This window comes from Nyctereutes procyonoides, unplaced genomic scaffold (assembly GCF_905146905.1).
Source record: "Nyctereutes procyonoides isolate TBG_1078 unplaced genomic scaffold, NYPRO_anot_genome, whole genome shotgun sequence".
In the NCBI taxonomy this organism is placed as follows: Eukaryota; Metazoa; Chordata; class Mammalia; order Carnivora; family Canidae; genus Nyctereutes; species Nyctereutes procyonoides.
The window spans coordinates 26,045,923-26,061,970 of NW_026575159.1; the positions used below are offsets into that span (position 1 = coordinate 26,045,923).

A 16,048-nucleotide genomic window follows, 5' to 3' on the forward strand; every position below is an offset into this window, starting at 1 on the left:
CTGTGATGTGCAGCCCTGCTGTCGCACCCGGAATGTCAGCTCACCAAGGGAAATGCCACGTCTCACCCTCTGTGCAGACCCCAGTGCACCCACTCAAGTACCCCCAGGACTTGCACTCCGTGGGCACCACTCAAGCAGGACACCTTCAACTCAGAGATGACTCACTGTCATGGTGACCGTTCCAAAACTAGGAACTCTCCCAGACAGGTGAGACTTGCGTGTAAGGGCTCGATTTCCCTGTCAAAACTGACCCAGGAAAGACTGCCGTCCGTCGTTCACATGTGTGGGGGAAACGGACGCGCTCGGCCCTCAGCGACCGTACCTGCTTCTCCGTCCTCCTCGTCCAGGTTCAGCACGATGATGCAGATGTGCTTTCTGAGCTGGCGTGGGTTGGAGAACTTGCGGCAGCACTTGCTGCACTCCAAGCTGCCGGGGGCCAGACTGCTCCCCTCCTCCGGGACTGGTGGACTGTCCTCGCTCGGACCCACGATGCTCTCCGCAAGCTCCTCCTCGGCGCTGGGCTTCTTCGTGGACCCCTTGGGCCTGCCTCTCTTCCTCTTCATGACCAAAAACTCTACCAAGGAAAGAAGAGAGCACAATGTCGTCACACGTGGCCACAGGGCAGGACACACACCCAACCTCTGAATGTGGGAATGTGTTCAGTTTCGGGTTTTATGAAAAACAAGAGTCTGACGTAGTGCCAGAAAGTACAAGCTGCAAATAGTATCTTTAGTGCTAATGTTTCTGCATCTACACACTAGCATGCACTAAATTTCCTTATATTCTGATTTAAAAATATGGGCAGCCCGGGGGCTCAGCGGTTTAGTGCCTGCCTTCGGCCCAGGGCGTGGTCCTGGAGTCCCAGGATCGAGTCCCACGTTGGGCTCCCTGCATGGGGCCTGCTTCTCCCTCTGCCTGTGTCTCTGCCTCCAACCCCCCGCCCCCGTCTCTCATGAATAAATAAATAAATATTTTTAAAAATATCGTTTGAGGAGAACCTGTGTACATCTTCTCTTATAAAGCGGGGATGGTTCTAAACTGTGACCGGCAGCCCCCTGGCTCACAAATCAGACTTCTAAAGAACCCCTAGCTCCATTAACACTCTGTTCTCAGAATGTGCTTAAGGACTTCTGTGCAAAGGATTTGCAAAGGCTGCTTAGCTTTTCATGCTCTTAACGAGCTACACGACTATTCAGATTATTTCAAGGCATCATAATTATTACAGCCAAATTGTTCTGATAAAACAGAGAAAAAATAATTACAATCTAAATCTACCAATTACAGGACTAAAGACAACAGCCGTATTTTTCGAGTTTCCTAGCGACCTAGTGAGTTAAATGGCACGCTCAGAGCTGCTGCAGAACAAGTTTCAAACCATTTTTCAACTTGTGTTTCTTCTTAATTAGCCCTCATTTTTAAGACACTGATCTCCAGAATGAAAGTGGGAATTAAGATGGGTGAGTGGGGTCGGGAAGCATCGTGCTGCTGGGTGCGTGAAAAGGGAGTGGCCGGTCCCAGGTGATGTGACCTGACAGGTATCCTGAGAGACGCCAAGCAGGAAACCAGCACTGTTAGTGGCCTATCTGCCAAGGTATGGCATTTCAGCAGTCATCCAAATCTGAGCTGCAGAGGAAAGGAGGGGGTCCTGGCTCCAGCAGCATCCTGGTAACATGGTAAAGTACAGAATGAGATCTTCAGCCCGTCTCCCTGCTCTAAGGCCACCAGTCTGCACAGGTAGGCATCCCCCACGCTGCCCACTGCTACCCCCATGAAGACCCTTTAAGTAGGTCCTTGTGCTCCCACATCAGACAGGGAGACCAGAGGGGAGGGGGCAGGATGGTTCTGGAGCAGAGTCTGCAGGGAAAGAGTGGCATGGCAAGTGTGGGCTCTGGACACAGGAGTCTGCTTTGACGCAGGGTCCCCAAGAACTCAGAGAGGTCGTGCACCAGAATGGGGAAGACCTGGGGAGTAAGGGGGGGGGGGCTTCTGGGGGCAGAGCTTCTGCAGAGCTGCAGTGCCAAGGGTGGCTCAACACTGAGCAAGAGACCCAAACCTGAGCCCTCCTCGGCCAGGGCAGCCAGCACAGTGCACCGTGACCGCCTCCCTGCTATGTCCGGGGGCGTGCTGGAGATGGGGTGGGGGCAGGGGAGGGAAAGTACTTAGCAACAGGAAGGCAGACAGAGAGACCAGATCAAACGGACAAGGGCGCGGGACCCTTGGATCCCACTGTCCGCAATGGATTTTCCCGAGAAGAACAACAGCTGTGTGGACACAGGCCCACTGCCACGTACGGGAGGCTGGAGTGGGTGGCAAGGAAAGAAGGACAACCTGTTTACCTCACAGCCACGGAAACTTCTCTCCTTGCTAATCTTCCCCCCAGCATGTACTTGTGCAAATTCCCGAAGCGACAATGAACGGCATAGCAGCAGAGCGAGTGGCGGGACCGTCGTGCATGTCCGCGGCCCGGGCCCAACCTCCCCGAAGGCCTGGCCGGCTGCCAGATGCACATCAGCGCTCCTCCTTCGACGTAGCCGTTTGAAGGAGCAGCCTTACCCCGGGCACTCTGCCCTCTGCCGCTGGGGGTGACCTCTGGGTCCCAGAACGTCCCGCCTGACAGGTGGACTGCCCGTCTGCCTGGGGCTGGGGCCGCTGACAGTCTAACAACAGGCCTTACACCTCGGCTCTGTGACAAGTCAGACCAGTTCTGAGCTCGGGAGGAACTGGAGAACAGAGGTGCTCCCCCGAACCTCTGGGAGGAGCGAGGGACTGCAGGCCAGCCACGGGGTTGGTGGGTCATCGAGATGGACGCCGAAGGCTGGGCGAGCATCCCTGGTTGGAAATACTCAAGTCCTGTCACATAATACAGCAGGGAGAAGGCAACAGCGTCCAGGACTCCACGGGGGCAGGAGGAGGACAGACAGCTCCGCGTCCAGAAGCCCCCCAGTCCCAGACTCGGCCCGTGAATCTCTCCCTACACATGGTATTTAACAGGGTACTCGTAAGGGTGCTTTTCTAAGTTCTGTGAACCATTCTAAGCCACTTCTGGAACTGGAGGGAGTCCTCAGGGTCCCCTGAATTCGCAGCTAGCTGGTCAGAGCGATGGTGGCCCTGGAGGGACTCCCAAGCCTGTGGCGGGGTCAGCAGTCTCGTGGGCAACTGTGCCCCTAACTGGGGTTCAGCACACTCTCTGCGGCAGGGCACCCGGCATCCTGTCCTCAGAGATGCGCCCGAGCACGTGCCAGCAACCATGGCGCACAGGGTGCGAGCAAGGCTCTGCCCCATCCGCGTCTCTCCCCCCAGATGGGGGACTCCCTGCAGGCTGAGCCCTCGTCCTGACCACCTGGTGCCCCCGGCAGCAGAGCTGCTGTCCTGCACAGCGGTACCAGCACATCTCCGAGAGCTAAACCGATGAGCAGCGCACACAAGCCGGCTGTCAAGGAAGAAACACAAAATCAGCCCTGAAAGCTTTGGAAATCCTCTAACACGACGGTGACAAAACTAATCTTACATCTTGCTACATCCATAATGCAGCTGCTCAAGACCAATTAGTTAGCGAAAAATGAAATATTCATAAATGAATCGGGAATAATTTAAAAGCACTGAAAACGAGTTGCTGCTGTCAACTACAAACATTTTACAGAACTGCTGAGATCTGTGGAAGTGGGCAAGGGAACTCCTGCAACCTCGTAATCAAAACCCCGGGATGGGCTTACCTTCCGCTCCCCTTCCTCCTCCATGAACTCTCTCCTTCGGCCAGTCTGGGTGCTCTGTGGTTTGTCCTAAAGACATTTGCCCACTACACCCCCTCTCTGTTCTTTGTCACCTAGACCCCTACACACGGCCCCCGGACCACAGCCTCCTGCTCCCCTCCTCCTCTGCCTGCAATCCTTATCTCACTGCTGAGCCCTTGCTCTAGAACATTCCATTGTTCACAACACTCAGACCTCTGAGGTCTCTAGGTCCTCACATGGCCCAACACGTGCACGCATGCACACAGAGCGGGGGGGCTCTCTCTCAAGTGCTCAGCAATGTTCTAGACTTCCCTAAATTTGCACCGATAATCTTGGTCTCCTTGTACGTACCTGTACTGCTTCCCCCATCCGCGCCCACCTCCTGCACCCCAGTCAGACCCCAAGCCCCCCACTCAAACCCTCAGGTCCTCCTCCAGGCGGCCATCCCAGCCGCTCTCGCATGGACAGTGGGAGGCACATGTGGCATACACGCCGCTGACAGAGCCTCCGGCCTGCGTGCTTCCCTGTCTCCCCACCTGTTACACATCCGAAGGCTGAATTCCCAGAGCCCAAGGGTCGCAATCAGAGCTGGAGATGTAGGAGACACTTTAAGAAGTCAATACGCATAGTTTGATGGCAGGAAAAGAAACCATTTCCTGTGTCCAGTTTCCAAAAGGAAAAAAGAGGCGAGCCACCACACATCCTTTCAATCCTGCCCCAACGCCACAGTTTGGGGACACATCCTCACAAGCAGAGAATCATCCTTGCAGATCCAAGGCCAAAACTAGCAAGGGACAGGAAGAAATCAGCCAAAGGTCATTAAATTCAATCAAAAGACAACATGAGCCCTGTGATAAAAACAGCTCCACGTTACTAAAAATCTAATAACGTAAGCTCTTTATTTGCACATCACTCAAGTGTGCAAGGCCTTTTCCGAGTCCTTATCTCATTTTACCCCCATAAAAACCCTCGGAGATGGATATAGAAATGTAATTTCCTCAACAGGAAGAGAAATAAGGGACTTCAAGGTTCAAGGGTCTTGGCACATTTTCTGGAATCTGCTGCTGAGCTCACAGAGCCAGGACCCGGGTTTCCCTTCTCCCTGCCCAGCTCTCTCCGCCGGGTCACGGAGCCCTCAGGTCGGCTCTGGACACTGAAAGGAACCAGTGCTGCAGCACAGAGAATCCCAGCGGGGAGACGGGCCTCCCCAAGTTAAATCCCCCCCAAGCTGCCGTTTCTGCTATGAAAAATAAACACAAAACTGTCTGTGTGTTATAGTCACGGACAAATAAAAGCCGTGCATTAAAATGCTGAGCATAGTACTTAGAAGGTGGTCGGTAAGTGGCAAGTGCTTATTACTGTGGCCATAGTCATTAAAACTCTGACTTGGACTATCTGTCTGGAGCAACCATTACCTTCCCAACCGGGCCACTGCTGGATCATGGGGTTCCTCGGGGTGCACCTGCTCTCGCTCCTCACGGCACCCTCCCCTTGATTTCTTCATTTTAAAGGTTCTCACACACCAAGGAAGTCAGTATGGAATTAGGGGCGTAATACACATTCCATGATGCCAGAGACCAGGGATAAAGCCAGCACCCTCACTGTGCAGCTCAACCCAGTCACGCCAACTCGAGAATTTAGGCAAATCCTGAAACTCTAACACGGCTGGGCCCGACAGTCAATCTCCCTGACATTTACTTCCAACAAGCCCAGGAAGCAAAGGGAAGACAATGAATTATTTATCAGAAATGAGGAAGTGTGGGCCTTTGAGGTTTATGGGGAATGCAGCGTCCCCCTGGCGGGACAGACGGCAGCCAGCCCTGAACCACAAGGCGCCAGGGAGGCCAGAGGCACCCACGCCTGCTCCCTGTGGATCTCCCAGCAGTGATGGGGAAATGTCACACAACATGGGATAATGAGGAAGCCCGTACAGCTCCGGCACCAGGTGAAGCACGTGCATTTCTCCATCCGGTCTCTGTGGGAAGCATCAGAGTCACTCCCATTGTACAGAAAAGGACACTGAGGCTTAAGAAGATTAATCAAGCTGCCTCCCCCCCACACCACGACACAATACAAAGTAAGCGGAACGCAAGGCTCTGAACCCACTGTTTGCCTCGGAGTCGGTGAACTTCACATTTGTCAGTGCAGTGAATTTCAGAGCACAGGAATAATACAATCTGACCTCTCCTCTAAGCTCTGCAGGAAAACGGTGACAGGGTCACCCAGCTACAAGCCTCAGTGTGATCCAACTCCTGAACCAGACGACAGATGGATGAAATGGGAAGCAGGAGACTACAAAGTGCATCACGCACATACCACATACTAAGGCATTACGTATTAACACGTATTTACCTCATAACCTTTTCAAGGGAAAAAAAAAAGGCCAGCATCTTATCTCCCTTTGACACTGACAAAACCATTTGCCTAAGCCACTGGCAGGGCCTCCACGGTGCAGGCTGAGACCTGCAATGAGGTGCCACGGGGGGAGGGGAGGGGACCCGAGACCTGGGCCATGCTCCACGAGCCTCAGCTGAACCCTGTGGCACCGGCTGTGCCAGCCCTGATCCCATTTTATACTTGTTCTCCCACAAAGAAAGCCCGTTACTAACCCACCAGCCTGGAATGAAGGCACCTTTTTATGATCCGCACAAAAGCACCCTATGTGCCAGCCACAGCCATGGCGATCACATGACAGTTCCAGGAATGGAACCTGAGTCTCTCTGAGCCCGAGATGGGTGCTCTTTAACTACCCCCACACCGCCTACCTGTGTAGATTAGAGGGCTCAGGTTGCAGTGCTTTCTGGAACACTGAGTACAACATGCCTGTGTACACTCAGAACGACCCCATGTGGGGGTGCCTGGGTGGCTCAGTTGGTTAAGTGGCTGCCTTCTGCTCAGGTCATGATCTCAGGGTCCTGGGATAGAACCCCACATCAGGCTCCCTGCTCAGCAGAGAGTCTGCTTCTCCCTCTGCTGCTCCCCCTGCTTATGCTCTCTCATGCATGCTGTCTCTCAAATAAATAAAACCTTAAAAAAAAAAATGACCCTATTTGTGGTAGCTGTCCAGAAAAGACAGCACAGAGGTTTAGATTTAGATGGCAACTTCCTGTGGGAAGCCTCTGTTCACCCTCGAACTAGACTCTCTGACCCCCGCTGTAGTGGCCCATCCTCCATCCCAGAGACGTGCTTTGCCCGCTGTCCTGCACGACTGCCTCTTTGCCCACCTGCACCCACTAAGCAGGAGGCAGACCCAGCAGGAAGAGCGCCCCGTCCTCCCCCTTCAGATCAGCACCTAGCACAGTGCCCCAGCATAGAAAAGACACGGGGTTACTGAATAAAGAAGTGGGGTGGGAGGGAAGGCAGAAAGAAAAATGAGAGAAGTTTCTACAGAAGGTCTGAAAGGGGAAGAAGATGGAAGAGTCCAAATGAGGCCCTCCAGGAACCCGTGTAGGCTGGGCTGCAGCACGCCCACCTGCCCCAGCTGCCACCGGATGAACAAACATGCGCGTGCAGCCTCACCCACCACTCACACCCAAACATGCACCCACACACGTTCTCAGACACCATCACACACTCGCACACACACACATTCTCTCCGTGAGGCAATTCTTCCTTGGACCGCAGCCAGAGATTTGATAGGGAAGAGAGGAGAAAATGAAAGGTTCTTAGGCAGACCACTTCCTACATGAGCAAAAAAGATTAAAAGGCTATAAAATAAACCAAAGGATTTAGGAACCTTCATGTTATAAAGAGAGACCAAAATAATAAATCAATTACTACTCAGTTAAAGGTTTAATTAAACCATTTCAAGTATCTCTCAACTTAAAATGAATTGTGAAGGTTAAACCTGAATAGAAATCATCAGAGAGAAACTAAGCTTCTAGAAGCCTCAAATTTTACAGACTCGCACAGAGAGAAAAAGGAGGACTTGGAGTTCTTAATGAAAGACTTTTGAAAAAAATTTTCTCGTATTAAGAGTCTGAGTTTAATTAAAGTCTTAAATACTTTTAAAAATTAAACTGTACAGGCAACTAATCTTCCAGGATACACACACACAAAAGAGAGGAAATGTGTTCAAGAAAAATTTAAGTCAAAGTAAATTATTTAATAAAGGAAAGTAATTTTTAAAGTAGCTTCGTAGTAAGAGTCTGATTATGCCCAGAGCAGTACAAGAAGAGGCAAATGCCTCAGAGCAGCTGGGCCCAGATCCCACCCTCCCACCTACTAACTAGGTAACCGTGTGTTCTTGTAACTCTTCCAGTCTCTGAGCCACGTATTCCTCAATTATAAAATCTGGGCATCAGTAAAGAAATGGAAGACATGGACAGCACCATACACCAACAAAATCTAACACGCATCTATAAAAACATGCCACCATCAACAGCAGACTATAAGTTCTTCTCAAATACACACAGAATGTTCTCCAAGATAAACCACATAAGTCATGTCTCAAAAAATGTGTAAATCATACAAAATATGTGGACTGAAATTAGAAATAAAAAATTCATACAAGTGAATAACCAAAAAAAAGGGGAAAAAAAAAACAATTAAAAAGTTGGCAGAGTACCTGAACAGACATTTTTCCAAAGACGACATCTAGATGGCCAACAGACATAGGAAAAGATGCTCAACATCACTCATCATCAGAGCAATGCAAACCAAAACTACAATGAGATACCACCTCATACCTATCGGAAGGGGTATTATTAAAAAGATGGGAAATAACAAGTGTTGGCGAGGATGTGGAGAAAGGGGAACTCTCACACTGTTGGTGGCAATGCGACCTGGTGCAGTCACTCTGGAAAAGTGTGGAGTCTTCTCAAAAACTTAAAAAAAAATAAAGCTCCCCTACAATCCAGAAATTCTACTTGTAGGAAGCAAAAACATTAATTTGAAAAGATATGTGCACATCTTCATTCATGGCACCATTACTTACAATAGCCAAGATAAGAAAGCAGCCTAAGTGTCCACTGATAGATGGGGGAAAAAAGATGTGTTATATGTGCGTACACACAAACGCAGGAACACACACACACTGGAATATTTCTTAGCCATAAAAAATAATGAAATCTCACCATTTGCAACAACACAGATAAACCTAGAGAGTATTATGCTAAGTAAAGTAAGTCAGAAAGAGAAAGATAAATGCCAAATGATCTCACTTATATATGGATATATGGAATCTAAAAAACAAAACAAAGAAACAAAACAGAAACAGACTCATTGTTATGGAGAAAAAACTGGTGGTTGCCAGAAGGAGAGGGATGGGGGATGGGGTGGGGATGGGGGATGGGTGAAGTACATGAAGGGGAGTAAGAGGTACAAACTTCCAGGTAAAAAATAAGTAAGTAATGAGGATGAAAAGTACAGCACAGAAGGGGCAGCTGGGTGGCTCAGTTGATTAAGCTTCTGCCTTCAGCTCAGGTCATGATCCTGGGGACCTGCTGGGCGTGCGTGAAGTCTGCTTCTCCCTCTCCTGCTGACCCTTCCCCCTGCTCCTGCTTTCACTGATGCTCTCTCAAGTAAATAAATGTTTAAAAAGTCTTAAAAATAAAAAAAAAAGGAGAAAAGTACAGCATAGGGAATATAATCAATGATATTGTAATAACTTCAGGGACAGGTGGTGACTAGAGCCACTGTGGTGATCATCTCACAATGTATAAGAATATCGAATCACTATCTGTACATCCTGACACTAATATAATCATGTACACCAATTAAAATTTAGTTTTAAAAAAGAAAAGTAAGAAAGAACAGAAAAAAAAATCTGTGAAACTCAAGAATACATGGAAATTAAATGGCATTCCTAACTAACTAATGGGTCAAAGAGGCTATCATCAAGGAAATTAGGAAATATGCTGAGATGATCAAAAGGAAAACGTGACATACAAATGTCCGTGGGATGCAATGAGAGCAGGCTTCACAAGGCTGTAAGTGACTGTGTGAGATACAGAAAGATCACCAATCTCTTCCAACCCAAGAAACCAGAGAAAACAGAAACAAACCAAATGCATAGCAAGCAGAAGGGCAAGAAATAAAAATAAAAATTAGAGTGTAAAGAGATTAAAGAGAAAAACAGAAGATAAAATGTAAAAACTGACAAACTTTTAGCTAAACCCACCAAGAAAAAACAGGTAAAACTCAAGTAGCTAAAATCAGGAATGAAAGATGGAACATTACCACTCATCTTACAAAAAAAAATTTTTTTTAATTCTCAGGGATACTATGAACAAGTAATTATATGCCAACAAATCAGATAACTTTGATGAAATGGAAAATTTCCTAGGAGGACACAAAGTACTAAAAGGAATTCAAGGAGCACCTGGGTGGCTCAGTGGTTGAGCGTTTGCCTTTGGCTCAGGGCATGATCCTGGGATAGAGTCCCACATCAGGCTCCTTGTAGGGCACCTGCTTCTCCCTCTGCCTGTGTCTCTGCCTCTCTCTGTGTGTCTCTCATGAATAAAAAAATAAAATCTTTTAAAAATAGGAAGTCAAGAAGAAAGAGAAAGTATTCATACACCCATCTCAAGCAAAGAAACTGAATGGGTAATCCAGAACCTTCCCACCAAGAGCCCAAAAGTAAAGGGCTTCACTGATGAATTCTATCAAACATTTAAGAATTAACACCGACACTTCAAAAATCTTCCAAAAAACAGAGGAAGGGACACTTCCCAACTCACTGTGAGGCCATGACTACCCTGATTCCAAAACCAAAGACATCAGAGAAATGACCCTACTGCTATCTCTGAATACAAACACAAAACTCTTCACCGAAATACTAGCAAACAAAAAAGCAAAAACAAACAAAAAAAAAAAAAACACTAGCAAACCAGCTCCAGCAGCACATGAAAAAGAATTATGCAATATGACCAAGTGGAATGCATCCCAGGAATATAAGAGTGGTTCAAGGGTATGAAAATCCATCCATGTAGATCACCATATTAATGGAATGAAGGGGGGTAAAAAAAATCACATGGTCATCCCCACTGAGTGATGGACCAGGGAGGCAGAGCAGGTGAGAGGACGGAGACGGGGTCGGGATGGTGTCCTGAGCAGAGACCCGCCCCTTTCAGCACTAACATCAATACCAAGGGCAAGGGTAGAAGTCAGCCCACGCGTATGCTAGAAAACACTGACGCACAGAATTCCAGGAGGAGTTCTATTCTGCACTCTTACCGTTTACTCATTATTTATAAATGAAATGAAAAATTCAAATTATTTTATCTCATTCACATTTCATTTTTAGTTGGAAGAAAATCTTAATAAGCAAAGCTGAATGAAAACAGAATTAAAGCTCTGTAACAACCTATCTCTAGATTCTCGACCCGTTAATCCCTGGGACTTCTATCCGCCATATGAATTTTACAAGAGAGATTATCCATTCTTCTCAGTTTATAGATGCTCAACCCCAGAGGCAGGTACGGAAACATTCCAAGTTCCTGACTAAAGCTCTGGCTCCATCATCCGTTAAGCCGCATTCTTTGGAAAGCCAAGGCATCTTAAGCCCTGAGCAGGACGGTGGCCATGGGGCAGTGGACATCGTCGGGGGTCCTCCAGTGAGGTCTGGGCAGACGAGCCTTAGCCCCAGAACGGATGGCTCAACTGGGAGGGCCCTGGAATTAAACAGAACCTTTTATTTCCAGCCTTCCTAAGGCGTGATTGACAAACAAAAACTGCATATATTTAGGTTATACAATAGGATTTTTTAAGGTGTACAACAAGATGATTTAATATACATTATCATTGGGAAATGCGCACCAACAACAGCAACCATTTTTTCCTTTTGGTGAGAACAGTTATGACCTCCTCTGCCAGCACCTTCGAGGATATAATACAGCTCTGTTCACTGTAATCCCCACGCTGTGCATTAGTTCCCCAGAACTCAACTCATCTCAAAGTTTGTACCTCTTGACTATGCTCTCCCCATTCCCCCCCACTACCTGGCAACCACCGTCCTACTCTTTGGTTCTATGATTTCCGCTATTTTAGAGTCTACATATAGGTGAGATCACACAAAATGTTCATCTTTCTAGGTGTCCAGCTTATTTCACTTAAGGTAAAGTCTTCCAGATTCATCCATGTTGCAAATGGCATGATTTCCTCCTTTGTTGAGGCTGAATAATGTATGTGTGTGTGTGTGTGAGAGAGAGAGAGAGAGGCACCTTCTGTATCCGCTCATCTGCTGACAGACCCTTGGCCATCTACTGTGAATGAAGCTGCAGGGAACACTGGGGTGTGGATATCTCTCTGCAATACTGATTTCATTTCCTTTGGATATATTTCCAGAGGTGAGATTGCTGGATCATGCAGTAATTCTATCTTTACGTTTTGAGGAACCTCCCCACTGTTTTCCGTAGTGGCTGCACCAGTCTGCATTCCCGCCAACAGGGCACAAGGGTCCCGTTTCTCTACATCCTCGCCAACACGTGTGATCTTGTCTTCCCGAGGACAGCCAGTCCAACGGGGGCGGGGTGATCGCTCACTGCAGTTTTGATTTGACCTTCCCTGATGGTTAGTGACACTGAGCATCTTTTCATGCACCTGTTGGTCATCTGTATGCCTCCTTAGGCAAAATGCCTGTTGAGGTCTTTTGTCCATTTTTAATCAGGCTACTGGGCAAATTCTGAATGCCAAATGGCCCTCTTCCCTCCTCTCCTCCCCAAAGCAGAGACTCAAAAGGACGCTATTTGGTTAAGATGTGACTATGTGTAACTGCCCACCTCAGACCTGCTTTCTCGAAGTGGGGAGAGGCCAGTCCCTCTCCCGAGGCCCGTGATGGGGCTGACACACCATGGACCCACCCCACTCGGCTGCTGGAGAGGAAGACACGAACACTCCACCCTCCTCCTCATTCGCCACCACTGGTTTCAGGTGCCCGGTTTTCTCAGTTTCATCTTTCGCCAGTAACAGTATCCAGCAGAACTTCTCCTAACTTCTCAACAACTTAATCCTCTGTCAGGTGTATTTCTCTGAGCTCCCTGGGAATGGCCAGAGGGACTCATTAACCAAAACGTTTTTTGTCTGGAGTCTCTCCTTGTTAACGATGTCAGACAGATGATCAATAAGCCAGCCTGCTTAGAAATGCCAGTCTGAATATTCCCAGGAAAGAGCAATTGGTTATCAGTGTGGCTAATGAATCCTGTGATGGAGCTCTCATGGCCACGGACTGTTCTGGCTGTTGTCGCTCATCATATAAAAATAGTTTTATGGAGGCTTTTTTTTTCTTCTTTAACTGTCGTTTGCAGCTATTCCTCGTGTAGTACACATCTTCTTTGTCTGTGGGGACCTAATTACAGTGCCTCAAAGGTTTCTCTAATCCACTGCCTGCTGCATCTGATGCCATTCAGTGGGAGATGTCTGGACGCCGCTGACAAGATGGATCTCCCTTCGCACGCTCATTGTGAACCTGAAGGATTCTGTGCGAATCAAAGCTTTGCTATTTGAATCCTCATTCCAGGTTTACACGCTCAGTTCAGAAATGTGGCATCTCGAATTGTATAGTCTTATACATTAATCACGTATGTTGTAATAGCTTTCCTTTATTGTCTTCTGTGCCAGGCATCATCCGAGGTGCCACAGGTATATCCCCTGGCTTAATCCCCAGCGCCCACCTTGTGACAGGCGTATTTATTTTCATTTGTCCGATAAGCACAGTGAGGCTAAGAGAAGTCACGTCATCTGCTTCAGGTAATGCAGCTGGCGGGTCCTGGAGCTGGGTTAAACCCACACTCGTCTGACAACAGGCTCATGCTAACACCTCCCTTCATGCACTCACTCCTTCCTTCCTCCTTCTACAACCAGGCACTGGAGAAGCACCCACAGACACCAGGTATAGTGAATTCAAAAACAGGATCTTATGTGAGTGGACCTATAATTGGACAATTATTAACTGTAGGAAATGTGAATGTTCTGGGTTTCTGTGCCTGCCAAACAGGAACCTTAGCATCAAAGCACATGTGAGCAAATCAACACCATCATCGTCAACGGGCACATCCGTGGCCATGGCCCCCTCGCCCGGGACCCCAGGCCTCTTACCATCTCCGCTTTTGCTGGGGTTGGTGGGCTCAGGAGTACTCAGAGGTCTGAGGGGAATGATGATTTCATCAACATTAACCCCTTCTTCTGCGTGCTTCTCAGAAACGTGGGAGAGCAGCTCTGACTGGTTGGGTGAGAAAAGGTTACAACATTTGCACATGAAGATAGCCGTGTTTTCTGTAAGAAAAAAAGCAAACTATGTTATTTCATCTTAACGAAAACAACGATTGCTTCCAGTCGCCAAAGAAAAATACTTAAGGCTGCCTTTTGGGCCATGGTCAGCCTCCAACAGACTGTGTCGCTCTCATGGACACCTCCACGCCCGCCAGGCAGCTCACTTCTCTAACTTCTAATCCCTCCCACCCTCCCCGCCCTCCCTGTCTGACAGCCCAGATTCCAGCATCAACCTGGCAAGGTAAAAGAACAAGCAGGGAACTGCAAAACCAAAACCCAAGCTTCAAATGAATGAACCTCGCTGACAGCAATTAAGCGCTCTCGCTAGCCTCTCTCAAATTAGGTACAAGGGAAAATTGATCAAAACAGCATTTCTCAAGGGCCAAGACACCTTTCACTGGCTGGCACAAAAACTAAACACAAGAAGAATGGGAAGGTGTTGATTTCTTTAAGCACTTAATTCCTAACTAAAAGCATTACCACCATTCACAAATATTTACTAATAGTCCACTACGTTCATCCCATAATACTAGGCAGAAAGACGTAATGGGAAAAGGTTCCTTTCTAAGATAATTGTCGATACATATAAAAATATTAAATTTAGGAGCAAAAAACTAATTAAAAGCTAGATTTTTTTTTTTAACAATGCAAAAAGAGTTGGTATGATGGAAAGGACAGTGGCTGTGAAGCCAGACAAACCCAGATTCCGTTCCCAGTCCCAATGCCAACTGCTGTAAAGCTGGGCGATCTTCGACACGTAGCAATGACCCATCGGCTGCTGGGACGTAACAGCGGATGCAGGTACCGAGCCCGCTTGGCAGTAGGAACGCTGTACACCACAGCCCTGACTCAGTCCAGCAGGCCAACATTTAAGTGCTGTTACTGCTTTAAAATTCTCTAAAGGGGAAGACCGCACCCACGGGCCACCCTGGAAGGACACTGGATACACGGTGTAAACTGAACCCCAACCCCTCCCATCCAATGAGAGTGTTCCAGTAACTTCTGCGTCTTTCTCCAGACCTCCAATTCTTCCTCTTTACTACAGAGGAAGTAGTTTGTTTTATTTTCCCATCTTAAGACAAAGAATCTTTCTTGAGCTCCACTCCCTTGCTCTCCCTCATCCCATTTTCCTCCTCCTCTTTACAGCAAGAGTCCCCTACAGAAAGAGGAGACAGGAAAGGCAGGCGGTGGGCCAACCTGACGTTGCCCCCGTGAGGAGAACCCTGCAAGGCACTGGAGCCACAAGTACAATCTCCCTTTGGATCCAAAAGAAGGGTTCCTCCGTGAGCAAGCAGGTGGAGTAGTGACCTAAGAGGATTTTTCCCTACCAAACACCACAGGAAACAGAAATTTAACAAAGCAGAACATTGCTTCATCAATGAAAATCTCTCCTGAATACCGTCAATCGATATTTTATTTTTTTCCAGGAAATGCTTTATTCCCGAGGAACCCAAAAGGCTTCCCAAACAACACGGGATTACAGAAATGCTTCTTTTCTTCATATGAGGCTATGTTGTTTTCAATGAGCTTCCTACTGACCCTGCATAGATCCCACTGATTTAGGCAAAAAAGGATCTGGAAAGCCCCTTCCACGGGCAAGGAAACCGAGCTGAGAGAGGAGAGCAGCTTGCCCAAGTCACCGTCGGGCGGAAGCAGAGACCAGACTCTTTGCCACCTGCTCTTGACATGAGCAGTGTCTGTCTGGCTACGCGCCCTGAGTGGAGTTCCTTCCAGTTGGGATAACTACTCACCGTGATGCCCAACAGCGTCTGAAATGAAAATCATCCCCAAAGAGCATGATCCCAGAATCGCCCATCAATTTCTTTCTTGGTCATTCCAGCCCATACCACGCAGTGGCCACAGGCAGGCCCCCTGCAGGCCCCGCGGCACAGAGGTGGCCCCAGCTATGTGGGCCACATGGACACATCACGGCACAGCTGCACTGTACAGGTTCTGTTAAACTACTTCCCAACAGACCTGTACGTGGTGGTACTGACTTCTGTGATGCTCTCAGGAGAAAGAGAATTCTGTGACACTTAACTGAACAGAACTTTTGGGGACCACGGAGTTATTGTGAGCGGTCTCCACTCACAGGCACGCCAGGCACT

The 16,048-nt window shown here is 48.2% G+C and overlaps 1 protein-coding gene across 3 annotated transcripts in view; it reads right to left on the reverse strand.

The window, feature by feature from the left end:
- The window catches only part of ZFAT (zinc finger and AT-hook domain containing), a 273,128-nt gene that overhangs the window by 136,320 nt on the left and 120,760 nt on the right, over positions 1 to 16,048 (reverse strand). For all 3 annotated transcript variants that reach the window (XM_055314428.1, XM_055314427.1, XM_055314426.1), the window contains 2 exons: positions 13,767 to 13,943; positions 323 to 574 (listed from right to left, as the gene is read on the reverse strand). In XM_055314428.1, coding sequence (XP_055170403.1) covers positions 323 to 574; positions 13,767 to 13,926 — 412 coding nt within the window. In that variant the 5' untranslated portion in view covers positions 13,927 to 13,943. The remainder of the gene's footprint in view (positions 1 to 322; positions 575 to 13,766; positions 13,944 to 16,048) is intronic.